Here is a 27,580-nt window from a genome sequence, read left to right on the forward strand (position 1 = left end):
TGTGGACAAATTTAGGACTGTAGTTGTAGGCCCCAAATGGGGGCGTATTTATAGTGTCTATGGTCTATCCATATGATGTCTTGGAAAAGTTTGATAAATTTGTTGGTAGTATGGAGGGGTTACCGCCAATGGCGGATCCAAGATTTATCAACCATGGGGTCTTAGTGTAAAAGTTGGAAAATATTTTTTAGACGAAATAGCATTGAAAAATTAAAGCCCTAACACTTTCATTGCTAATCAACCAACAACATAAAAACTAATCAAAACACAAAACCCTAATCAATTAATCAAAAGAAAAATACCTAATCAATTAATCAAAACACAAGCCTTAATCAATTAATTAAAACACAAGCCTTAGGGCTAATTTGACATTGTTGTGCTGTGAAAATAAACGTTTTCAGATTTGCTGTGAGAGAAAGTAGTTTGGTGTTTGGTAAACTTTTTGTTAAAAGTATTGTTAGTACTGATTCTCACATAATCAAAAAATGATTGCCGCATAATCATTAAACCCAGAGTTTCTTCGAAATTGATTCTTGCATAATTAGAAAATGAAAGCACTTCATTAGCTGCTTTCCCTTATAGCTTTCTCTCACAATAATATTTAACAATAAGTGATTTTCTCATAGTTTACCAAACGGGCTTTGCTTCCCAAAATTTAAAAAAAATCACTTATCACCCCAAATGAACAATGCCAAATGGGTACTTAATTGATTACAAACTCTTGAAAACTGTATATTTTTTGTGTGGATAAATTTAGGACTATAGTTGTAGGCCCCAAATGGGGGCATATTTACACTGTCTATAGTCTATCCATCTGATGTCTTGGAAAAGTTTAATAAATTTGTTGATAGTATGGAGGTGTTATGGCGAATGGTGAATCCAAGATTCATCAGCCATGGGCTCTTAGTATAAAAGTTGGAAAATATTTTTTGGACAAAATAGCATTGAAAAATTAAAGCCATAGCACTTTCATTGCTAATCAACCAACAACAAAAAAATAATCAAAACACAAAACCCTAATCAATTAATCAAAACACAAGCCTTAATCAATTAATTAAAACACAAGCCTTAACTGATTACAAACTCTTGAAAACTATATATTTTTTGTGTGGATAAATTTAGGACTATAGTTGTAGGCCCCAAATGGGGGCGTATTTACAGTGTCTATAGTCTATCTATCTAATGTCTTGGGAAAGTTTGATAAATTTGTTGATAATATGGAGGCGTTACAGCCAGTGGCGGATCCAGGATTCATCAGCCATGGGGTCTTAGTGTAAAAGTTGGAAAGTATTTTTAGACGAAATAACATTGAAAAATTAAAGCCATAGCATTTTCACTGCTAATCAACCAAAAACAAAAAAACTAATCAAAACACAAAACCCTAATCAATTAATCAAAATAAAAATCCCTAATCAATTAATCAAAATACAATCCTTAATCAATTTGGCCTTAACTAATTACAAACTCTTGAAAACAGTATATTTTTTGTGTGGGCAAATTTAGGACTGTAGTTGTAGGCCCTAAATGGGGGTGTATTTACAGTGTCCATAATCTATCCATCCGATGTCTTGGAAAGTTTGATAAATTTGTTGATAGTATGGACGCGTTGTACCCGGATAGAGATGATGGTCTTCCTCTGATGCCACCAAGCCGCCATAATAGAATAGATAGGGGAAGCAGCCAGTAGCAGTTTGTTCTCGCCTATCGATAGATAGTAGGTTGCTTCCAAGAAGGAAATCAGAGCTTTCTGCCATGCTGTTAGTTTCCCTTCCTTTTGGCCCATAGAAATAATAGGTTAACATGTCCTGATCTGTGGACTGGATTGGGCCCCGTATTACAAGTTTAAATTCGGGGACCAAATTATAGGTTTCTGCATTTCAAGTCTAGATCATCTACCTCCGGGAGTTTATACATTTTTGTAATCTTAGCAATGTATGGAAGAGGACATAGATGCCCTGATGTAAGTATTACTTTAAACAGAAGAAAATGTTATTGTGCAAAATGGTAAACTGATTTAGCATGTAATGGTTTTGTTTAGTGTTAATACTTAGCTCATAGGCTAAGCTCTTTATACTAGTCAACGGTTTGTTAAGTCTCATAGGACTTGATTGGACAGGTGTCTTAATCCTACTGATAGTGTTGTTGGATGGTCGAGATTGAAGCTAGGAATTGTCTAGCTCTCTCTCTCCTCTAACAATAAGATGAGCTGCGAGTGTAAATGATATATTGCAACTCACTCTCACGAAACATACAAGTTATTACAGAGCATATTGTTCACTCACTTTCTTCTTCAATATTCCCAATTCTTCATTTTCCCATTAGCATAGATTAGCTTGTCAAACACTAACATGGCCTTAGAGCCTGGTTCGATCTGAATTTCTGGGCGTTAGGTTTTTAGGGTGGGCTCGGATTCACAAGCAAAGACTTATTGCAGTGATTCAAGCTTACATTGGCGATCGAGTCTAACATGGCTGGATCTGGAGGAAGGGAACTCAAGGCACCAGCCTTCAATGGTGAAAATTTTGATTTCTTGCAAATCAAAATGAAAACCATCTTCCGTTCGCACGATCTGTGGGATCTTGTGGAGAATGGGTACAAAACTCCGACGAAAGAGGAGGAGGAGCTCACAGAGGCAGAGAGGAAGCTGATGAGTGGGAAAGTGGTGAAGGATGCTAGAGCTCTGGGTATTATCCAAGGGGCTGTATTAGACCAAATTTTTTCAAGAATAGCAACTCAGGAAACTGCAAAGGCTGTGTGGGATATTCTGAAGCAAGAATTTGTTGGTGATAAGTAGGTCAAATTTGTGAAACTTCAGGGTCTTAGGTGTGATTTTGAATATACTCGGATGAATGATAATGAATCTTTGTCTGGATATATTGCTAAGTTGTTTGATTTGATCAACCAAATGAAGAGCTATGGTGAGGATCTGAGCAATCAACGAATTTTCAGAAACTACTTATTAGTCTGCCTAAGTCCTATGATAGTATTGCAGCTGTGATAAAGAACAGAAAAGATCTAGACACTATTGATGCTCAGGATGTTGTTGCTATTTTAAAAGGATATGAGCAGAGGCTTGATAGGCACGGTGACAACAGTGCAGAGAAAGCATTTGCTAGCTTAAACGTTGGATCAAAGTCAGCTCGGTCTAATGGTCACACCAGTAAGTCTCAGAAGAATGTCAAACCACAAGGGCAGCAATGGGGCAACAAGGGTGATGGGGGTAATAAGACTTATCCCTTTATGAAAAATGAGATAGACAATACTGGGAATAAATGCAAATTCTGTGATAAATTGCATTATGGAGAGTGTTGGCTTAAGAATAAGGTCAAGTGTCACAAGTGTAACAAAATTGGGCACATTGCAAGGTACTGTCATACAAACAAGGCTGTGCAACAGGTGAACTTTGCTAACCAAGTTGAAGAACCTGGAAATTTATTTTATGCTAATCACTCTGGAGAGGATAGAAGAAGAATAGGTGATGAGTGGTGTATTGATAGTGGTTGCAGCAACCACATGACATCAAGGGCTGATTTGCTTCTGGATATTGACAAAAGGGTGAAAGCCACGGTTCAGGTAGGCACTGGTGCTTTGGTTGATGTGGCAAGAAAGGGGACTTCGGTTATTGATACAATGACAGGGAGATAGTGTATTAAAGAAGTCATGCTAGTACCCGGTCTTGCAGAGAATCTGCTCAGTGTAGGGCAGATGACTGAGCGCGGCTATTTCCTTGTATTTGGAGATCACAAGGTCCACATCTTCGATGATAGTTCCTTAAGTAACATGGTTGTAAGTGTATAGCAAAAGGGGAACAAGTGTTTTCCTTTAACTTTCAACACAATCAAGGAGGTTGCCTTGAAAACAAATGTGCAAGAATGCTCCAAGATATGGCACAAGAGATTTGGACACATAAACTTTCGAAGTCTTAAGCTGCTGCAGAGTCAAGCAATGGTATTGGGGCTGCCTGAAATCCAAAATGGTGAAGTGGTGTGCCAAGGCTATGTATTGGGGAAGGGTCACGGGGAGCCATTCCCCAAAGAATCAAAGTGGAGAGCCAAGGAGCCATTAGAACTGATTCATTCCGACTTGTGTGGTCCAATGCAAACACCAAGCCTAGGTGGAAATATATATTTTATCACATTCATAGATGATTATTAAAGGATGTGCTGGGTTTATTTTCTGAGAAACAAGTCCGAGCTTATTCTCCACAGCAAAATGGCGTTGCGGAGAGAAAAAATAGAACCATTGTAGAAATGGCAAAGTGCATGATTCATGACAAGGAGCTTCCCTACATGCTTTGGTGTGAGGCAATGAGTACCTTTGTGTATTTACTTAATAGAAGTCCAACCCGAGCTTTGGAGAATATTACACCTTTTGAGAAGTTTAGTGGGAGAAAGCCTGGAGTTAAACATCTCAAGGTGTTTGGCTCGTTGTGTTACTCACTTATCCCTGGAAAGTGGAGGCATAAGCTAGAAGCAACAAGTGCCATAGGAGTTTTTATCGGATATGGTACATGTGAGAAGGGATACAGAATATTGAATCCTACAACTCAGAAGGTTTTGTTCTCAAGAGATGTGATTTTTTATGAACACGGCAAATGGGACTGGGAGCAACACAAAGTGAAAGAAGTCTGCATCTCACTTCCTGTAGATGAAATGTCAGACATGAGAACATCTGAAACAGAAGAAGACCCTGCATCCCAAGAACAAGCCATAACCGATGATCCCTCAGTTGATGACACACCTTTGAGGTACAGAAACCTGAGTGAGATCTATGCAAGATGTCATTCAGGCATAGTGGAGCCTGAGAACTTTGATGAAGCTGCACAGAATGTAGCATGGAAGAAGGCAATGGAAAATGAGATGACCATGATTGAGAAGAATCAGACGTGGAAATTGGTAAATAGACCCTTCAATAAACCTATAATTGGAGTAAAATAGGTGTACACCAAGTTGAACTTGGATGGTTCGGTTCAAAGCATAAAGCCAGACTAGTTGCAAAGGGCTATGCACAAAAGCCCGGAATAGATTATAATGAAACCTTTGCACCAGTGGCAAGGTTGGATACTATACGAACTCTCATTGCCTTGGCTGTAAAGAACAATTGGAAAATGTATCAATTAGATGTGAAATCAGCTTTTCTGAATGGAGTGCTTCAAGAGGAGGTGTATGTAGAGCAGCCCGATGGTTTCATTGTCCAAGGAGAAGAGGATAAAGTGTATAAATTGCACAAAGCCTTGTCTTGTTTGAAATAGGCCCCTAGAGCCTGGTATGGAGAGATAGACTCCTATCTTGTGCAGTGCGGTTTTAAAAGGAGCACAAGTGAGGCAACATTATATGTTAAAGGCAGGGAAACCTCGAATTTGGTCATAGTATCTATCTATGTGGATGATTTAGTTTATACAGGGAATTCTCAAGAGCTGATGCAGGATTTCAAGACTGATATGATGCAGAGGTATGAGATGACAGATTTGGGTTTGCTGCATCACTTTCTAGGAATAGGAATTATCCAAAGTGAAGACTACATTTTCATACACCAGAAAAAATATGCTTCCACTCTTTTGAAAAAGTTTGGTCTGCAGGATTGTAAACCGATTGGTATTCCTCTTGTATCAGCTGATAAATTGAAGAGAGATGATGAAAGTGGAGCTACAAATGAAGCTAAATACAGAAAACTAATGGGAAATCTACTCTATCTCACTGCAACTAGATCGGATATAATGTATGCTGCATGTCTGTTGGCTAGATTTATGCATTCCCCCACAAATAAGCATTATGGAACTGCCAAGAGGGTACTGAGATATGTTTAGGGTACACTTGATTTTGGTTTGGAATATAAGAAAGGAGAAGGGTCAGTTTTGGTAGGCTTTTGTGACAGTGACTGGTCTGGATCAGAAGATGATATGAAGAGTACATCGGGATATGCCTTTACATTTGGCAGTGGGGTATTCTCTTGGGCATCTGTGAAGCAACAATGTGTTGCTCTATCCACAGCTGAAGCAGAATATGTGAGTGCATCAGAGGCAACTGCACAAGTTACTTGGTTCCGGTTTGTGTTAGAAGACTTTGGTGAGATGCAGACTGTGGCAACACCTCAGCCATTGCTATCACCAAGAATCCGATCTTTCATCAAAAAACCAAACACATAAACCAGAGGTATCACTACATCAAAGAAGCTCTACAACAGGGTGTAATCGACTTGATTCATTGTCCTACAAAGGAGCAAGTAGCTGACATCTTCACTAAGGCTTTGGCAAGAGAACAGTTCTCTTATCTCAGAGAATTGCTTGGGGTGAAATCAGTTCACAATTTGAAGGGGAGTGTTAATGTGCAAAATGGTAAACTGATTTAGCATGTAATAGTTTTGTTTAGTGTTAATACTTAGCTCATAGGCTAAGCTCTTTATACTAGTCAACGGTTTGTTAAGTCTCATAGGACTTGACTGGACAGGTGTCTTAATCCTACTGATAGTGTTGTTGGATGGTTGAGATTGAAGCTAGGAATTGTCTAGCTCTCTCTCTCCTCTAAAGGTAAGATGAGTTGTGAGTGTAAATGATACACTGTGCCTCACTCTCACGAAATATGCAAGTTATTACAGAGCATATTGTTCACTCACTCTCTTCTTCAATATTCCCAATTCTTCATTTTCCCATTAGCACAGATTAGCTTGTCAAACACTAACAGAAACAAATATAGGTTGATGCTTACATTACATGTAAGTAGTTTGACTTCTGATATGATCATCTGGTTTTCCGTGTTGACCCTGCTTGGCAACTGAGTCTGAAAACCAGTTTTCCCAGCTGAGCCGATGTTGAAATCTCTAAAGCCACCGTTACAGTAGGGTGCTGGTTGGTTAGCATGTACACAATACCTCTGCCTTCACATGTCCCTAATTGATTCTAGTCAATGATATGTGCTTCAAGACGTACCATATGAATGAATATACTAAATACATTTGATCTCATGAGATTATTGGTCATGTGAAAACTGATTGCTTGAGCACGCAGGTTTATCTACCAACCAGTTTGCGTAATTTGTCATTCTATTAGGGTTAGGGTCGTTGTTCTTGCTGGAATTATTAGCCCCGTAATCTGAGCAATGCATGCAGGGCCAATAAGAGTTGTTGGAGTTGGAAGTTGAATTTGAGGGACGAGGAGGAAAATGATTTCGGCATGCTTTCAGGAAAGTGTCGTAATACACTCGCATTATTTTCTTCATCTCTACAACTTACAACACTGTCTCTTCTCTACCACACTGCTCTCTGCTTCTGACTTTTTTGGGTTCCAGTGAATTTCAATTTGTTTGTTTCGGGAGGTGTCTTGGGGGTTCATCAAAATTTCTAAATTAACGCATTGTATATAAGGTGGTAATAACAATTCCCTTCTAAATAATTACCACATATACAGTTTTTTTTAACAATAAATATTATTATTAAAAATCAATATTATAAACCAGAAAATGAATTTGTTTTGTAAATATTAATAAATAAATAAATTCCAAAGAAGAATATTTTTTGAGACAAAGACGTACGATAGCATTTCATTAATGAATAGGGATGAAATAAGTAAAAATATAGGTGAATTAACTAGTAATTTTTGGCATGTATCGCCGCCATAACTTTCCAATTGACAATTACCTAATAAATGCTTTTTAGGCAAAAAGAAAAAAAATCATTGTGTTAAGCTATAATATTATTATAGAAAGCACTGGAAAGTATTGAAAAATAATAATTTTTCAATACCTTTTAGTTAAAATTTATTATTGAAAAACAATAATTTTTTAGTTACAATTTAGGTAAAAATACTAGAAAGCTATTTTAGGAGCTCTTTATAGAGCACCTCCAGCACTCCCATTTTGCCCCGACAGGAGGAGGCCTAGGCCCATGAGATGGCTCCAACGTGCAACAGCAAGACTGGGCAGCTGGTGGGCTATACAAGCCTGGGTAGGCACAAAGACAAATCTTGTTTGGGCTGTTGCCTGGGTTTGCTAACTTCATTAATGACATCAACAACTAAAAAAGAAATGAAAAAGAATCTTAAAAAATATCAAAAATTTCAGAATTTTTTTTAAAATTATAAAAAAATACCTAGTAGTTTTCTTCACTTCCCACACCAAAATTAATAGTTGAAGTATAAAAAGTAGAAAATAAATTAAAGTTAATAGTAATTGCCCTTGCCCTTGCCCTTTGGGGTGGAAACAAAAAAGGCAAGGACTGCCATTATTCACGTGAATAGTGACAGACCTTGCCTTGCCTTCGCCTTGCCCTTGCCCTTTGGGGTGGAGGTGCTCTTATAAAATTTCAACTCTAACCATACTCCCTAATTTAGGGAATCATTAATAATTTATTTCTTTTTTTAGTTTAGCATAAATCCTCCCTCTTCAAATAAAATAATAATAATAAATAGTTAGTATTAAATAAATACTTAAAGGATATTGATTTTTCCACTCCCCTTTTATCCACTTACACTCCATTTTTTTAAAATTGTATGTTCTCACTCCTCTTTTGTTCACTTACACTCCCTTTTATCTTATGGTAAAAAATATTAAAAAACAAAAGGGAGTGTAAGTGGATAAAAGGGGAGTGGAAAAATCACCACCCTACTTAAAATAGTATTAAAGTAAAGTAGCATTTAATTATAGAGAGCCAGTAGAAGTCATTTCTCTCTCCTCAATTTAGGAGCTCCTAGAGGTCTTCCTATCTTAGGAGCTCCTAGATGTCTCCCAATCTTAGGAGTTGGATAGGAAGCATGGTTGGGGGTGAGTTTTTTCACTTCCTCCCTAAATTTTATCTAATGAAATGGTTTAGGGACTCCATTATGGATGCTCTAAGTTTAAGAAGGGAGAGGAGTTTCTGTTACAAATTTAGAGATACGAGTGAGATTAATGCTAGAAATTTTATCATGTAAAATTCAAAAGAAATACAGTAATGTAGTAAAATTAAAAGTCTCTAAACAAACACCACAAACACAATATTAAACCCCTCCTCTCATTTAATTTTTTTTGTCTTTCTCAAACCACAAAGTTACCCAAAACCGCAGTACTTGCACCAATACTTATAACAGTACAAATAAAAGCCAATAACCCAACGTCTGATCCTCTAGCTGCTGAATTCTCCCGCGGTAGCGGGGGCTGTGACGGTGCATTTGTGTCCAAATCCGACAGCGGAGACGGTGAGACTGCAGGAGGATCAGCCACAAGTGGAGATGGAGCTGACGAAGATGGAGAAGGAGGGGCCTCAGAGGGTGGCGTATGTTGGGTTTTGCTTCTGACGGCCAAAACCACCACTATCAGCTTCTGCCCTTTTTGGCAGTTCTCAGCATTGCCACTGATGAAGAAAAATGGACCTGACCGCTCAAACTTGAAAATTGAGTCACCATCTGTTAGGGACTGTTTTGAGGTTTTTGTGTTGCATGAGAAATAATCCTCCTTTGTTACCACCAACACAGAATCTGATCCTTTTTTGTACTTGAAAACTGCATACACATAATACATAGCACCAAAAAATAAACCAAAAAGAAAAGTAGCTTAATTATATTACACTAACTCTAAAGAGAGCCAACATGGTCTAATTCAGTAAAAAATGATATTGACTTGTAGACCAGTGATGTGTGTGTGAGGAACTCCCTTTCATTTAGACAATCATTTGTATTTAAAATAATAAAATTAAAAATAAAAATAAAAATAAAACTAGAGAGAGAGAGAGATGCTTACGAAGCGTATCATTGACCTGAAACCTATGTCTTTCAGCCCAGTGATTGAAGTTCTCGGAAGGGCTCAAAACCCAACCATCTTTGCCACCCACAATGAACTTGTAAGCTTGAGAAGAGCTACTAGCCAACCCCAACATCAAAATAACAAGCAACGTGCTCACAAATAGTCTCTTAGACGCCATTTCTGAAAAAATCTAATCAAACCCACAAAATTAAACCTCTAAAGACACAGGTATAGTAGCTATATTGAGAGAGAGAGAGAGAGAGAGAGAGAGAGAGAGAGAGAGAGAGAGAGAGAGAGAGATTTAGTGAGATCTAGAGAGATACGGGATTTGGTGAGTGTTAGCTGTGGCTAATTTGTCAGGATATATATAGAGAGGCTGAGGAGAAGGTGACCGTTGTAGGACATGCAAAGATGCTGAAGGGATTTACCCTTACTTAAAAATCACTGCTGGAAATTGTATACGTGTGTTATTAATTCTGCACACCCAGGCGTTTCAACATGTTCTTTATAACGTCCTCCTCTGACCTTTTACACGTGGCAACATGCGAGAGACCCAACGGTCATTAAAAAATAAAATTTAAATTTATTAATTGTTACATTAAAAGGGTTCTTCTTTCTGTGCTTTCTTTTCTGGTTTGTTCACAAATGGGCTCAACTTTTAACGTTTGATTAACCAAGATAATGCTGCTTAATTGCTTGTATTTCGAGGTCAAACTTATTGAGAAATGCATTAAAATGAACGGTTTATTTCTTATTTATTTTCCTTGGTTAATGGTCTTGGGCCGGGCTTACTTTTTCCATATGAGATTAAGGATCATTGGCTTGTCTTATTGTATATAATGTGAGCACTCCTATCATGATTGGAGGTAATTAATCTGTTCGATTCCTACTTGTGTATTTGTTGGTCTTTTCTTTACTTTTTCCATTCGAATTAACAAAAATTTATCCATCAAATTTCCCTAAGAAGCATCAAGCTTAGGAGTGGGCACTCAAAGTGGCGAACCGGAAATTCGAGCTAAACCGCACCGAACTAAACCGGAAAAAAACCGAATTAACAAAAAAGTCAACAACCGGTCAAAAACCGAACCGGACCGATTTCGAATCCGGTTCCATGTCTTCAAAAACCAAATCGAATCGAATCGAACCGGTCAAATTAAAAAAATATATAATTTCAAAAAAAAAAACTAATATTTAATTGCTATATTTTTAATTTCAAAAAAAAAAACTAATATTTATCCAAGTTCAATTTCAAAATATATCTCTTTTCTAACTTTAATATTTATTTTTATATGAAATTGAATAATTTGTTAATTTTCAAGTAAAAAAATAATATTTCAGTTGAGAATTGTATTTAAATTTTTTTTAAATCCGGTTCAAAACCATTTTAAAAAAAAAGATCATCACCAATCAAACAATATTACGACACCTTACCACTAGACTACACATGTCTTCACGAAGGATAGTTGTGCTCATCACTTCTATAGTTGCAAATTGCATCGTTACACTGTTATGAATTTAATTTGTGATTGTCTTTGCATGATTGATAATGAACTTTAGTTATTAAAAAATTTGTTTGATGACATCAATTCATGGGTTTTTTTTTTTTTTTGCTTTTTTGTATTTCATATTAGATCATATGAGCGTCCCATTTTATGTTTCACACAGAAATGACATTGTTTAGAAGAATCTAGTTTTAAATGCAAGTTGTCCTCTGAAAAATTACACTGGCTTCATAAAAAAAATTGTTTTTGGCAAGGAATTCTTGCATGCCAAGTTATCTTAGCGGTCAAGGAGATGGATTTCTATGCAATTTACGGTTTTGACAAGTATATAAACTAGAAAGGATTAGTTGAGGACCAGACACAACTAATTTGAAGCATATTTCTTTGATTGCAAACAACAATCAGCCTTTGTTCCTGAGATTTCCAATTGACCACTACTGCGAAACTTGCCCTGTGCTATGATTTCCAGTTTATGATCAATCTCAACTGTTGTGTTTCTTGATTTTATTTATTCCACACAGTACGAATTGACAACTCTTCAAATTAGTTTACTTTTTATCATTTGTTTTACTTAATTTCATATCCTTTTTATATTTTGAAAGCCAGATCTATTGCTATCTTCATTGTAATAGCCATTCAGACTGGATTATTTTCATATAGTTAATTCGATGGTGATATTTCTTCCTGGATTCATTGTTATTTCAGTCGGATTCCTTTAGTTTTATTTTCACTAGATAAATATCGAAGTACTATCACTAGATAAGAATCAGTATGCATGACTTCCCTTGTGAGTCTCAAAGAAAAACTCTATAGAGGGGGGAGGAGGAACAAGTGTCACTGTCCCTCCTCTGCATCATCTACTCTTGCTTTCTTTTTTTGGGTTAGTGAATAAGTCTATTGGGGCGTTTTGAATAAGAAACCATTTTAGGTTATGTTTAGCTAAAGTTTTTAGCTTCCTTTGACAATACTGTAATTGCACATATATATAATTCATCAAGCTCAAAGTTAATTAATTAGACTAGGTTAGTCTAGTTGAGGATGATTATTGTGGCTGAGAACAAATTGTGACTCAATGTAAATCAATCTCAAAGGTAAATCATGCATTTCATGCATTAGATTGCCTTAGGATATTCCTAGTCAATGTGGAAATGCATTAGATTGCCTTAGGATATTCCTAGTCAATGTGGTGACTAGTCATCCGTTGAAATATTTGTGTACTGCCATCTCATTTATTCTCACGTGAGACTCACACTTTGCTAGCTGTAGATCTTCTGTACTTTTGTCTAATTATAGCTTCATTCATTAGCTGCATGTGGATTGTTTTCTGACCTAGCTATTTTGGGTAAAAGGTGAGCTTTGGTTTTGTAGCCGTCACTTTCACAAATATTTTTATTTTTGGGAAATTTTTTAAAATCTGCTTTGATCCTTGAAATTTACTTCCATTAGTAGAGAACTTTTTTGAGGTTCTTCTTGCTCTGCATTTTATATCTGATAGTGAGGTCTGCACTTTTTCATTATGAGATTCTGAAATTTGGCTTTTTGAAATGTGCTGTAAGTTGGATAGTTAAACACATCCTCATTCTTATCTAGATCAGATTTATAGTTGATTTCTTCAAGATGATGGTTTCCTGAAAGAATTGATCCCTTTTCATCTCATAATCTAAATTCATTGTTGTTCGATCCAAAGCTGGTTGTGGTGCTATGGGGTGAAGAAGCCAATGGACTAGCTGCCATTTCCATGAATGACAAGAAGGTTGCACAGGGAGGTAGTGTTCTATTCCTAAATAGATCTAGGTTTGCTTGATTTTTTGATTACCTATTCTATAAGAATCTTCTTGACTTAGTGCATTGCCTAGTTGGAGTGATGACCCCTAGTTTTTCCCAATGGTGGGTTTCTGAGTGAACGTTTCCAGTGTGTTAATCTTGATTTTATGGCTAGTCATACTGTATCTGTTATCCTTGGAATGATGATGAATGTTCACACACCTCTCACTCAAGTTGTTGCTAGCACATGGGATGATTAGATTGACGGGTTCTTCTGAGTTCTTAGGTTGTTACATAGGCATCTTCTAGGTTTGCAAGGGCTTGAGAATTGATTGATGACTGGTTGTGTATTCTGTTGTGTGTTCTTAGGTCTATGACTAGGATTACTTTGTTTGTAGGATCCTTGTTTAACTTGGTTAGAGTTTAATTTTTATCCCTTACACCTAAATACCAATTTCAAGCCCCTTGTGATAATTTCTTCTGATCATTGCTCAGTTTGAAGTTCCCCATCACATCTTTTGGGCTATGGTCTCAATCAAATCCTTGTCTTATAACCTACTCTCTAACACTGCTCATATCTCTAATTTGGGTTCTACATCATATTTGACAAAGTTTTCTGCAAATCACTCAATTGGTCTTTGTTAGAGTTGTTATTTTGATTTATGTATTCGCTCTTAAGAGCATGTAGATTGCTAGAAACCACATTTCTCCAGATTTGTTACGGCTTTAAGATTTTAGGTTGTGGTGGATGTGGCCGCGACGACGCTTCTTTATGTGGTGGTGGTAAGGTTCATTTAGGATTTTGGATTGCTTTAGGGTTTCAGCTATGTTAGGTTTGTGAGTTTTCTTTGGGGTTATTCTTAATTCTGATGATGTAGGCTAGTAGTTCTAGTGCGGTATTTGTTTGCTTTATTTTTACTTTTAGCATGTTAATTTGTGCCCTCTTGGAATTGGTGCTTTAGATGTCTTTATTTTTATTTTTATTTTTGCTTCTTTTTTTAAATCAAAGAGAAACTTCAATGGTACAATCAAAAATATCAACAAGACATCTAAAGTACAAATCCCAAAAGGGCAACAAACTAACATGCTAAAAGCAAAACTAACATAGACAAAAGCCACCCTAAAATTACTAGCCCACATCACCACAATTAATCATAAGCCCAAACAAAGCCTACAAATCTAATATAACCAAAACCCTAAAACAACCCATGAGCCTAAACGAACCCCACCACCACCACTTGAAGAAGCGTCATCGTGGCCACACCTACCACCGCATTCGTAACAAATATGAAAAAAAATATGATTTTCAGTTATCTACATGCTCATAAGAGCGAACAAATTAACGAAAATAACAAACCTTTGAAAAAGAACAATTAGGTGATTTGCAGCAACCTCCGTCAAAGACGATTTGATTGAAAACATATACTAACACTACTACAAAAAGTGAAAAAGACGACCAGAAAACAACGACGGTCTAAGTGAAAACCGTTGTGGTTTTTAAAAAGACGACGGTTCTAAAAACACCGTCGTGTAATACCACCTTAGACAACTAAAAAATGGAGATTCAAATGGCTGTTCAAAAACAACGACGTACCTAATTAAACAACCGACGTCTATTTGAAACAGATTTCCGCAGTGTAAAATCAAAGCCAACAAAGAACGGCAGAAGTTATGAATCGACCGACGTAGAAAGTAAAGACGACGATTTCAATAAAAACCGCCGTTTTTACTCATAAAATAATACGACGAGGTTTTCGTATAAGACGCCGTATAATTACAAACAAATCCACGGCTTTAAAATACAAAATATCGCCGTATTAAATTAATGTACAACGACGAAAAATATAAATATATCGACGTCATTCTCGTATAGTTCTACGACGTTATCTTTAAATCGTACTATAAAATTTAACGTCGTATTTATTCATTTTATACGTCGTACTTTTAATTTAAACCGTCGTCTTAATAAGAATTTTTGTTAACAATTTTTTTCTTTGATTTTCTTATCCTACGTCGGTAGATCTACTTAATGACAAGAATTGAAATAACCATGACGGTTTATATAGAAAACCGCCGACATAATCAGATTTTTCTGAGATCCCAAGGATTACGAAATCTTACCAGATGGAACTCTGTTCCACATCATAATCTTAACAGATGACACAGATTTACAATCAGAGAGACAATTTTTTGGAAGTTGATGATGTGTGTGCGTTTGTGTATCTACAAATATTATACCTAACGTCGTTGCAAATTTGCAATCAGAGAGACAATTTTCAACGACGGTTATATTATACCTAACGACGTTTAAAAAACAAATCAACGTCGCTCAACAAATATATTACGTCGTCTTAGTCTTACTTAAGACGACGAAAAACGACGACAGTAATACAAAACAGTCGTTGTTTTTATATTCTTATTTTATTTAAATCTGTCATCCAAAAAAGAAACTTTACATATTCCAGAACATTAATTTCCTTCATTTTAAATTTCCTCCGGAAAAAAAAACTCTATTTATAACGCACTGTAATTGAAAAATAAACTGAAAGGTCACGGGAAAAAAAATTCTATTCATAATTTAAAAATTCAAATCCACGTCGGTTATATTAAACTTAACGACGTTAAATGAAAAGATTCCACGTCGCAAAACAAATATTGCGCCGTGTTAGTTAAAAACGACGGCATAACAAAAAACCGTCGTTGTTTCAAATTGAATTAATTTAAAATTTCTTTGGGAAAGCAAAATCTATTTATAATTTTCTCGGGTTAGTAATATTGCGTCGTGTTAGTTTACAAATTCTAGAACATTAATTTCCCTCATTTTAAATTTCCTCGGGAAAGAAAAATCTATTTATCACGCTTTGTAATTGAAAACTAAAACTGAAAGAATTCGGGAAAAAAAACTCTATTTATAATTTAAAAATAAAATCCACGTCGGTTGTATTACACTTAACGACGTTTAACAAAATAATCTACGTCGGTAATTATAAATCTACCGCCATCTTACCTTAATATAGACGACGAGAAAAGACGACGGTAGAACAGAAAACCGTCGTTGTTTCAGCTTCTTTAACGGTTTGGTCCTTTATCTTTCTGCAGGACTTGTATAGTTCAAAGCATTGACAATGTCTTCATCATATCTCCCAGCAACTACTGATTTGATTGCTCATGCTTTAGAGGCCATCTGAAGCCATTTCTATTCTTTATCGCATTCTTGAAACCCATCTTTTTCTTCTGAAGCTCTACGGATAAAGGAAGAGGCTATCACAAATCTGACGGATCTTCTTAGCCAAGAAAATCAAGCAGAGGATCAGGCACATCTGATCTTCAGATTTTCCTAAGAAGCGAACTTTCCTTCGACAACGAGTGGAGGCCAGGCTTGCATCTCTTTTGATGAAAAGCAAGGAGTATTCAGAAGCACTAAGTGTCCTATCAGGCTTGATCAAGGAAGTGAGAAGGCTAGTTGACAAGCTTCTTCTTGTGGACATAGATTTGATGCGAGTAAGCTCAATTTCTCATTGAGAAAGACATCCAAATTATTGTCTTTGAGATGTGAGAGACAGTGTCTCTGAGAGAGGAAGAACTTGGAACCCTAAATGTAAACCGAAAATGAATGAAAGCGACAAATTTATAGAATAAATTTTTAAAACCAACGGCGGTTCTTACAAAAAAACCGCCGTTTAAATTGTAAAATCAACGTCGGTATGACCGACGTATATTACAGAAATCCACGTCGGTACATTAATAAAAACGACGTGTTAAATAATCTACCATGACGCGAGTTATTACTTATGTACTTTAATTTTTGAGTTTACTACGACGGTACCTACAACACTACTGTCGTATTTATTTACCACGTCCGAAGTTAAATGTACCGTCGTATTTTGTAATTTATACGTCGTAGTTATATGTAACCGCCGTATTATTTTTTTGAAATGGTTTTATATGTAAGCAACTTTTCGTCTACCTGACTTACACATGCACTGTTTCCAAACCCGATTAAAAATTTCAATCTCCCAGAGAAAATTTTTGACTTTTTTCCTTGTCAGAGCACTGTCAGAGTACCTCATCGTCTTCCTCTCGTCTTCTTCGTCGTCTCTGAACTTAAACATCGTCTTCCTCTTGCTTTCATTGCACGCAAAAGGTAAGCTTTCATTTTCACTATTTTGGTTGCTGTTTTGCATGCTCATACGTTTTTTGTTTGAAAAATCTTTTTACCTTTTTTCTGGCCAAAATCATTTTACTTCTTTCCAAGTTTGATAAAATATACAGACAAAGAGGGAAAGTTTCCAACTTTGAAGACAACTACCTCAACTAAATAAGACGACGGTAGCTTCTTATTTACGTGGTTAAATATGTAGACCACGACGGTTCGTCAGTCGTTCTAGCGTCGTCTGAAAATTGACAAAGTTGTTTTTAAAATTATAGTCTTTTTTTTATTTGCTTGTTTAATTGCAGGTTTGATTTCTCTGAACAATGGTTTTTGTTTTTCCCTAATTTGATAAAATATAAAGAAAAAGAAAGTAGGGTTGGTATCTAATATAGACGACAATATCTTATTGTTTTACGTCGTGTGAATGTTAATACCACGACGTCATATTAAAATACCGTCGTCTATATAAGATTCCAAAACTTTCTTTCTGGGCCTTGTATTTTATCAAATTAGAAAACAAAAACCATGGTTCAGAAAAATCAAATCTGTAATCAAACATTCACAGAGAAAGAAAGAAGAGTTTTGGATCCTTATATAGACGACGGTATATTACTATTGACGTCGTGTGAACATCAATACCACGGTGTTATATAAATATTTCGTCGTTTATAGTTAATTATCACGTCGTCCGGTAAATATCGACGTAATAAGTTATTATTACGTCTTATTTTATATTATTTCGTCGTTGTTTAATTACCTTGGTTTTAAACATTTATTACGTCTGAGATTATTTCATTGCGTCGTTTAAAATCATATCATACGTCGTATTTTATTAATAACCGTCGTTTGTGTTCTTAATCTTTTTCTGAAATATTTTCACTTGCAGTTTTGTCTGTAAAAATGGTTTCTCAAGACCAAATTAAGGACTCTGACTCCAAGAAAAATGGAGGTAGGGAGCTTGGAATGGTAACTCCTCAAGAGAAGTCTTCGAAGAAGATGAAGTCTTCGAAGAAGATGAAGTTTGCTTCATCATCTGCTGAGACAGAACCAACCAGCACAACAACAATCTCTGATGATTCAAAGTCTGGTCGAGGTATGAGCACAATGCCTCGTGTTGTGAAGAGAAAACTTCAGAAACTCAGGCCAATTGTTGAGTACAATAAAAGGGGGAAAGGAATTGGCCAAGCACATAGTGAGATGCAGTCCTACATTGGTGTGTTGGCACGCTCCAGAGTTCCACTTGTGGACATGAAATGGGCTCAAATCCCCAAGGATATAAAGGAGCAGATTTGGGAAGTAGTTGACATTGCTTTTGTGGTAGGTCAAGGGGGCAAGAACTCTGTGTTAGCTTCTGCTGCCAAGAAATGGAAGGATTTCAAGTTTACACTAACGAGGCATTATATCCTTCCATACACCAATGACAGGGAGAGATTAAGCCAACCCCCTGAAACATATAAATTCATAGAGAAAGCACGATGAGATGCCTTTGTAGCTTCAAGGTTATCCAAAGATTTTGAGTCTGTGCATTCTCAACATGCACAGATTAGGGAGAAACTTGAGTACAATCATCGATTGTCTCGAAAAGGATATGCTGGTTTGGAGGATCAATTGGAGGAAACCATGCCTGGGGTAGAAATTGATCGATCTACCTTATGGAAGAGAGCTAGACAGGACAAACATGGTAACATCCCGGATCCAAAGGTGGCAGAGAAAGCAAAATTAATTGTAAGCCTACTCACTCTGTTTTAAATTTTTATTAAACTGTGAATAATTCTTATTACGTCTTATGTTATATTTTTCGTCGTGTGAATGATATTACCACGTCGAAATTTTTTAAAAAACGTCGTTAAAGGTCTAAATCAGGAACCACTACTCTGTTTTCTGTAATTATAGTATAAGATGTCGGTGGTTCATTTTCGCGTCGTTTGTATTAAATTACTACGTCGAAATGTTTTAAACAAGGTCGTTAAAGGTGTGAATATTGAATCATTCCTCTGTTATCTGTAAATAAAGCATAAGACGTCGGTGGTTTATTCATTTCGTCGTTTTAAAAAACTAACCACGTCGGTATAACTACCGTCGTGATAAATTATAATAACGTCGATTTATATGTTATTGCGTCGTCTGAAATTATATAATACGTCGTTTGTATATAAATAACCGTCGTGTGTTTTTTGTTCTTACTTTTTTATATATCTTTGTTTTAGGATGAATTGCAAAAATAAGTCTCGGAAGGCAAAGTCAGTGTATCTGGCAGCAATGATGTGCTGACCATGGCTTTGGGCCCCGAGCATCCAGGCAGAGTGAGAGATGTAGGTGCTGGGATTTCCCCAAGGCAATATTTCAATTTACCCAAACCACAGAGGATGAGCTTTGACGACCGTTTAAAGGACAGTTTAAAAGTTCTCCTTCAAGAAGAGAATAAAAAGATAGAAGTTAAGGCAAGGGAAGAGGCTTTAAGGATGGAGGCTAGAACCAAACAATTGGTAGAGGCTGAGAGGGAGCATTTCCTGAGTCAGCTTTCCCAATTAATTCCCAATTTTGATCTAAGCATGCTTAAACCAAGAATTAGCCAAAGTCCCAAAAATTCAATGTCTGACAAAGCAAGCTGCTCTGGAGGTGATGTGAGATCCCTACATTTTGAGGATGATACTGCCAAAAATGGGAAACATCAGGAAGAAAAGGTAACATATCTGAACTTTGAATTCTTTGTTTTTTTTTAAAAACTATTAGACGTCGTTATTATTAATAAAACCGTCGTTTGAAATACATACCACGACGATTTTAAAAATAAACCGTCGTTTGTATTTCAATACCACGTCGTATTTAGTTTACTTGTTTTACACGCCATTAAACGTCGTTATTTTTAAAACTTTGTGGTTTTTAGACGACGGTGTTAGTCATTCCCGACGTAATATATAAATCCCACGACATTTACTATTTACCATCGTTTAATAATTTAAGACGTCCATAATTCTTACATACTGTCTTGTGTTTTGTCTTACCACGACGTTTGAATTTAATTTTTTTACTTTCTCTATATTCTTTATTACTTAAAACAGAAAAATGAAGGAAATCAAGATGAAGAGAAGAATGAAGAAAAAAAAAGATGAAGAGAAGGAAGAAGAAAAAAAAGATGAAGAGAAGAAAGAAGAAAAACAAGATGAAAAGGAGAAAGAAGATGAAGAAAAGCATAACGACCAGGTATGTTCACATAACTTTGCCTTTTTTATTTGTTTTTCAAAATTTCAGACGTCGATATTTTTCTTTAAACCGTCGTTTGTTTACAACTTAGACGGCAGAATTTTTTTCTAAGACGTAATAAATTGTTCACCACAACGGTTTTTTCACCGTCGTTTAAATTCTTTTCAGACGACGTTTTATTCCTTAAACCGTCGTTTTTATTGAATTACCACGTCATTTTTTTTATTTCTTTCAACAAGTTATTAAAGTTGTTGATTATTCAAATATGGAGGCGCCATCTTCTTTAAAATCCCTTTGTCGTTATGTGGAAATGACACTCGTGCCTTAGGATAAGACCCTGAACTTTACAATTGATAAGGAGGTGTTTGGTCTAGAACGCGATACCTTCGTCCTGCCTGAAGATATTACACAATTTGCAGGCATGGAAGAAATAAGAGCTACTGTGGTTGCTGTATATATGAGGTTTGTCATTCTAAAATAATACGTCGTTGGTTTATTTATTGCGTCGTCTTAACTAACTAACCACGTCGTTAGTATGTACCGTCGTGATAAATATATTATAACGTCGTTGTCTATTTCAGTACGTCGTGTGAAATTTTATAATACGTCGTTTTGTTATACATAACCGTCGTGTGTTTTTTTGTGCTGACTTGTTTATATTATTTTATATATTTAGGTACTTACATGATCTTTTGAAACAAGCAAATATGTGTAGCATGGTTGGCTTTATCGACCCTGCTACAGTTAGTGCCAACTCTGGGACAATAGCTGACAGATCACGATTGGTAGCAGCTCGACTTCAGAAGACTGATGGTGAACAGATTTTCATGATGCCTTACAATCCAGGGTTAGTCTCCTTAACAGGATTTTGTTTTTATGATTTTCAATAAATGACAGCGTATAAACTAACCACGTCGGTGTTTTATTTTATTGAGTCGTTTGAAACTACTAACCACGTCAGTAGTTATTTATCGTCGTGATAAATATATAATGTCGTCGATTGCTACTTTATTTCGTCGTGTGAAATATTATAATACGTCGTTTTTGTAAATAACCGTCGTTTTTATATTAATTTTGTGCAGCCGTCATTGGATCTTGCTGATTGTGAGAGCAAAGAGGGAAACCGTCTATTTTCTAGATCCTCTGCCGGGAAATCGTGTGGTCGATGAAGAGGGCAAAAATATCGTGAACAGTGCTATAAAAATATATAATTCTCACATAGCCAGATCAGGCCGTAAAGTAGTAATTTGAAAAACTCTGTCAGGCACACCAAAGCAACCCAGCAGTGTCAAATTCGGGTATTATGTGATGCGCTTCATGAGGGACATCATCATGGATCCTTCCTTGGCGTTTGAGAAGAAGGTAAGAAGAAATTACCTTCATACATTTTACGTTGTTTTTTGTATTATCAACGACGGTCATGTAAAATTACCGTCGTTGAATAGATATACTACGTCGGTTATGAAAAAATATCGTCGTCTGTGATTGAATTTCTTTTTATTTATAAACCCTAATAGTCATTGTTTATGCAGTATGCCAAGGAAAAACAGGAAGCGCCATACCCCCAAGAAGTAATTGATGAAGTCCGGAATGAATGGGCAGAGTTTGTTTGCCTTCACATGGAATAGGGGAATTATTGAACACTTGATATTTATGTACAATGTACAAATTTTGTCTATAATATATGATGTAAAAATTTGTTGAGGTTTTCTTAAATTAAAAAAAAACAAACATACAAATTGCGTAACCAACGTGTAATACTTTTCCAACGACCTAATAAAGTCAAAAACTGTCGTTTTTTGTTGTTTCGTTTTAAACAAATCCGACGTAAAAGTATAATTTTTGGGTAGTATAGGGTATATATTAGGCTGTAAAACCATAAACCCTTTTATAAACTTAAATTTTTAAATTATATAATTTAGTTTTAAGGGTTTAGGGTATTAATTTTTAACGACGGTGGTTGAGTCGTGGAATACATATGTTACGTCGTGCAGTAAAATATCCGACATGGTTTCTACTTTAAACGACGTCATTTTAATATGTAAGTCGTCTATTATAATTTACAACGTCTTCAATTTCTTAACCCCGACGTGGTTTGTTATTGTGATAAGAATATTTTATTATTTTTATATCAAAATATTCAAAATAAATTTAAAATAAATCAGAAAAATGCAAAGTCAACTCCTATGAAGTCATTGATATATTTTCTTCCCCTTAAACCTTGAAAAAATTCATTTTGAATAACAAATATTTAAAATGACCATCCAAAACAAAATTGTTTTGATGAGTCATAAAATCACTTCTAGTTTTATGGTTTAGGGTTTAGAGTCTAGGGTTTAGAGATTAGGGTTGTTATTTATTGGGGTTTATTTTTAAAGTATAATTTTTGGGTAGTCTAGGGTATATATTAGGCTGTAAAACCATAAACCCTTTTATAAACTTAATTTTTTAAATTATATAATTTAGTTTTAAGGGTTTAGGGTATTAATTTTTAACGACGGTGGTTGAGTCGTGGAATACATATGTTACGTCGTGCAGTAAAATATCCGACATGGTTTATACTTTAAACGACGTCATTTTAATATATAAGTCGTCTATTATAATTTATAACGTCTTCAATTTCTTAACCCCGACGTGGTTTTTCAGTCGTCTTTATATCAAAATATTCAAAATAAATTTAAAATTACTCCGAAAAATGAAGCGTCAAAATAAACGGCGTTACGTTCAGTGTTTCCGTCGTGGAATATTATATTTACGTCGGTTCTTGTAGAACTTTCGCCATGGTTTTTCTTTCGACGTTTTAAAGAGCGCGCTCTCTAAACATTTTCGCGCGACCTAAATTTTTTAGATATGGCTCTTATTCTTATACTTCTAACCCTGAACCCTAAAATTTTCAGATTTCGCGCAACATAACATTTCGCTCTCTCACTTCTGCTCTAATTAAAAGTTGCACTCTCCAGGCTCCGTCGAATCTGTGAGCTCGTCCAACCTGTAAGTACAAACCCTATCTTCCCCTTGTAAATTCATTGAATGATATTAGGTTATTTTGTTAAAGGGTTTTAGGTATATGCTTTGCGATCTGTTAATAATGTGCTTATAGTTATGGGTTCATGGATTTTCTGTTTAATGGGTTCATGGATTACATTATCTGTTATGTTGAATTGGAAATGGATTTAATTTTGTCGGATCTTTTAATCACCCTATGTTATGTTGAATTGGGAATGGATTTATTGTTTTCATGCTTGGTTTCATGTATATTTTGGTTTCTTGCTTGGTTTCATATATATGTTGTGTTCTTAATGGGTTTTGGGTTCTTGAAAATAAACTGAGACGCGACGCCTTTTTAGGCATACGACGACGATTACACGACGGTTTTTTTAAACTACCGTCGTTGTATTACTTATACACGACGGTTTTTTCATAAACCGTCGTTTGTATTACTTATATTAGACGACGTCTGTTGAAAATCCGTCGTCTATATATGCCAAATACGTCTGTTTTTGTTTAAAACCCGTCGTCTCTGTTGTGTATTACTTGCTATTAGATCTTTGTATAATCTGCTATAGTGATGGTCATTGCCTGTATTTTCACTTTATTATAGATAATAGGTTATAGTGTCGGAGATGGATAAGTCATGGATGCACTCGGATAGAAGATCGAAGGCATATGAGTTTGGGGTGGAAGCATTTTTGAACTTTGCTGTAGAAAATCTTCTAACTACAACACATATCCGTTGTCCATGTGTTAAATGTGTTAATTTGAAGTTGTTTGGGGTTGGAATTATAAGGGATCATGAACTTGGATTTACCCTTGTAGATTTGAGTAAAATTGGACATAGGAATGACCAATTTGTTTTGGCTTCTCAAGTCAAACAAATATTTTTTGTTGACGACCCGATGCATCGTGGTTGGTCGGTAGTGTTATCAATGCCTAATAGAGAATATAATGATGTTATTGGTGATGAAGTCTTAGGTGATGTGATAATTGAGTGTGAGCCATTTATTAGAGGGATGCCAAATGTTGACACATTTGATGAACTGGTGGGTGAGTTAGGTGGTCAAAATATTCGAGATGGGTGTGAAGATATATGGATTGAATGATGCTTATGTAATTGGCAGTGTATGACATTAATTTTGTAATATATTGTAATGTGATTTCTTCACTTTCATTATACAGGTTTTGGCCACAAAACAATCAGTGCAAAAAATACTGGTTCTAGATTACATCATTATATTCTTTACAAAAAACGACGTCTGTTCAAATAAAACACGACGTTATTGTGAACCAGTTATTCAGCATATTTACCGACCTCTTAAAGCAACGTAACAATGAAGAACCACGACGCTATTGTGAAGCAATTATTCAGGATATCACGTCGGGAAAGGATTAAGAACCGCCATGTAATTCAAAATAACACGACTCCAATCCCATAATACCGACGTCTAAAAAACGAGATATATAATCTGAACGTTAAAAAATACGACGTCATCATACATTTTCCACGTCGCAAGTTCTTTTATAAACGAAGAGGAACGAAATGAATCCCGACGGTAATTCATTATAACCGCCGTCTAATATCAATTAAACGACGTTATTTGTAATACGGCTCTCATCATAATCAACGCCGTCTATATATTCTGTAATACGGCTCTCATTTATTTGGAACCGACGTTGTTTAGAAGTTCAACGTCGTCTATATTAATAAGTGCGTCGTGAGTAATGAATACATATAAATATAACGTCGACTATATAAATGCCACCGACGTTGTTTCGCATTTCAACGTCAACTATATAAATACATACGTCGTAAATAATGACACTGACAACTATTTCCACGTCATCTTTTTTAGAAAAATCGAAGTGGAAAATTTATTTCACGACGGTTGTTTGTAAATAAGAGACGTAGTAGATTTCAATAACGTCGTCTTCTCGTGAAAATTATATTTAACGGCGTAGTGTTTTAGTTGTCGTCGTTGTATGTCTATCTTGCGGCCTTATTCTTTTAATATGTGTCATATTTTTCCTTTTTAACGACGGTGATTTGTTTGAGTTGGTCGTCTATTCTCATCCTCGACTATTTTTTAGAACTTTAGCAGACTAAACACGTCTGTTTTTATTTGTTTTCGACGTTGTTTTATTTAACAACGTCTAATATTTATTGTCGTTGTTTGTTTCTGAAAATAGGACGTATAAATTTTGTAATACGACTCTCATATATTTGTAACCGACGTTGTTTCGTTGTTCAACGTCTACTCTATAAATACATACGTCGTAAATAATGACACTGACAACTATTTCCACGTCATCTTTTATAGAAAAATCGAAGTGGAAAATTTATTTTACTACGGCTGTTTTTATATAGGCGACGTAGTAGGTATCAATAACGTCGTCTTCTAATGTATTTAAAGAGGTCATATTTTTTATTGTCGTGAAAATGATATTTAACGGCGTCTTATTTTAATTTTCGTCGTTGTATGTCTATCTTGCGGCCTTGTTCTGTTAAATGTGTCATATTTTTCCTTTTTAACGACGGTTTTTTTAGAGAGTTGGTCATCTATTCTCATCCTCGACTGCTTTTTTAGATCTTTTTGCAGTACAAAGACGTCGTTTTGTATTTGTTGATGACGTTGTATATTTTAACAACGACGGTGATTTAGCGTCGTAGTTTATGTGGGAAAAGATGACGGTGGATTCCACGACCATTGAAAAACCGAATACACGACGGTGATTTACCGTCGTCTTTTTGCTTTTTTGTAGTAGTGTAAAAGGGGTGATGGGGAACATCAATCTAAGCATGGCTAAAAAGAAATCACCACAAAGGGTTTTTTTTATTCAATACGCCCTAGTGGACTTATTCACTGACCTAAAAAAAAAAGATGAGAAGAGAGGAGGGAGAGAAGGGGCAGTGACGCTTTTTCCTCCTCCCCTTTTATGAATTTTTCCTTTAGGACTTACAGAGAGATAGAACGGGTAGGGTTCTTATTCTTTCCAAAATCTGATTTAGATGTCTTGAATTATATTGTTGAAGTTTATCTTTAATTAATTTCTTTTTTTAAAAAAATAGTATGAGCCGATTATGTGAGGCGCAATTTGTCTTTTATTTATATTTCTATTAGACTAATAGTAGCACACTCACATCTAATAAATTCTCTTGGCCTATCGATAGGGCTAAGGAGATTTTTAGGTAAATAGTTGCGTAAAGGCATCTTGCAAATTATATAATTTATATGCATGTATCTATTAAATATTGACTATATACCCCTTTTTTTCTTGTTTGACCCAAAATTGTGTCAAACAATTTTGATACAAGACCCCCCTCTGCCCTGTCATTGCTCCAGTCAAATTGTGATAATGAGGCAAGTGAGGTAATTTATGATGATCTGTCTATGTCTACTTATTAATTACCCCCATGAACTACTCGTGGGAAATCCAAAGTACAATATTCCCCTGATATACATGCCAAAACTAAATATCTCATTAGCCATTATGTGACAACTTATAGCTTATCTAAGTCATATGCATCATATTTGTGTCAATTATCTAGTGTATGTGTGCCAACTAAGCTGCATGATGCTTTATCTAACCTCAAATGGATGGATGCCATGAATGTTGAAATGGATGCCTTGAACAAGAATAAGACATGAGATTTAGTTCCTTTGCCATGAGGGAAGAAAGTAGTTGGATGCAGATGGGTGTTCACTTTGAAGCATAAGGTTGATGGTTCCATCGATTGTTATTGGTAACAAAGGGGTATACTCAGACTTATAGAGTGGATTATTTGGAGACCTTTGCTCCAGTGGCAAAACTTAATATTGTGCGTGTACTCTTATCCCTGGCTGCTAATCATGACTGGCATTTATTGCAGTTTGAAGTCAAAAATGCATTTCAACATGGTGACCTCAAGGAGGAGATTTATATGGATATCCCTCCTAGTTGGATATCCCTCCTAGTATTTGTGTAACCTCTAAGGAGGGTGTTGTGTGTAAGTTGCAGAAGTCCTTATGTGGATTGAAGCAACCAAGAGCGTGGTTTGGGAGATTTGTAGCATCTATGAAGAAGTTTGGGTATGTGCAGAGTAACTCAGACCATACTTTATTCCTAAAACGTCATAAAGGTAAATTGATAGCTTTAATTATTTATATTGATGATATGATAGTGATTAGAGATGATCAAGCAGAAATGAAAAATCTTCAGAAGTATTGGGCTTCCGGGTTTGAGATGAAGTCATTGGGTGATTTAAAGTACTT

General features: G+C 35.7%; 2 protein-coding genes across 2 annotated transcripts; one reads left to right on the forward strand and one right to left on the reverse strand.

Moving 5' to 3' along the window:
• LOC109948068 lies at positions 2,468-3,645 on the forward strand. The gene is made up of 2 exons (XM_020559977.1): positions 2,468-2,783; positions 2,993-3,645. The coding sequence occupies exons 1-2, from the start codon at positions 2,468-2,470 to the stop codon at positions 3,643-3,645; spliced, it is 969 nt and encodes a 322-aa protein (XP_020415566.1).
• LOC18766092 (early nodulin-like protein 1) lies at positions 8,822-9,972 on the reverse strand. The gene is made up of 2 exons (XM_007198902.2): positions 9,708-9,972; positions 8,822-9,469 (listed from the first exon to the last, which is right to left on the reverse strand). Exons 1-2 carry the CDS (start codon positions 9,886-9,888, stop codon positions 9,006-9,008), a joined length of 645 nt encoding a protein of 214 aa, XP_007198964.1. The 5' UTR covers positions 9,889-9,972; the 3' UTR covers positions 8,822-9,005.

This window comes from Prunus persica, chromosome G3, assembly GCF_000346465.2.
Source record: "Prunus persica cultivar Lovell chromosome G3, Prunus_persica_NCBIv2, whole genome shotgun sequence".
Lineage (NCBI taxonomy): Eukaryota > Viridiplantae > Streptophyta > Magnoliopsida > Rosales > Rosaceae > Prunus > Prunus persica.

Bases quoted from the DNA above. Each gene is read 5' to 3' on its own strand.
- LOC109948068 (XM_020559977.1), top strand. From the start codon at position 2,468: ATGGCTGGATCTGGAGGAAGGGAACTCAAGGCACCAGCCTTCAATGGT. The intron at 2,784-2,992 runs GTGATAAGTAGG...ATAGTATTGCAG, and splicing joins TCTGAAGCAAGAATTTGTTG to CTGTGATAAAGAACAGAAAA.
- LOC18766092 (XM_007198902.2), bottom strand. From the start codon at position 9,888: ATGGCGTCTAAGAGACTATTTGTGAGCACGTTGCTTGTTATTTTGATG. The intron at 9,470-9,707 runs GTAAGCATCTCT...ATGTGTATGCAG, and splicing joins TCAGGTCAATGATACGCTTC to TTTTCAAGTACAAAAAAGGA.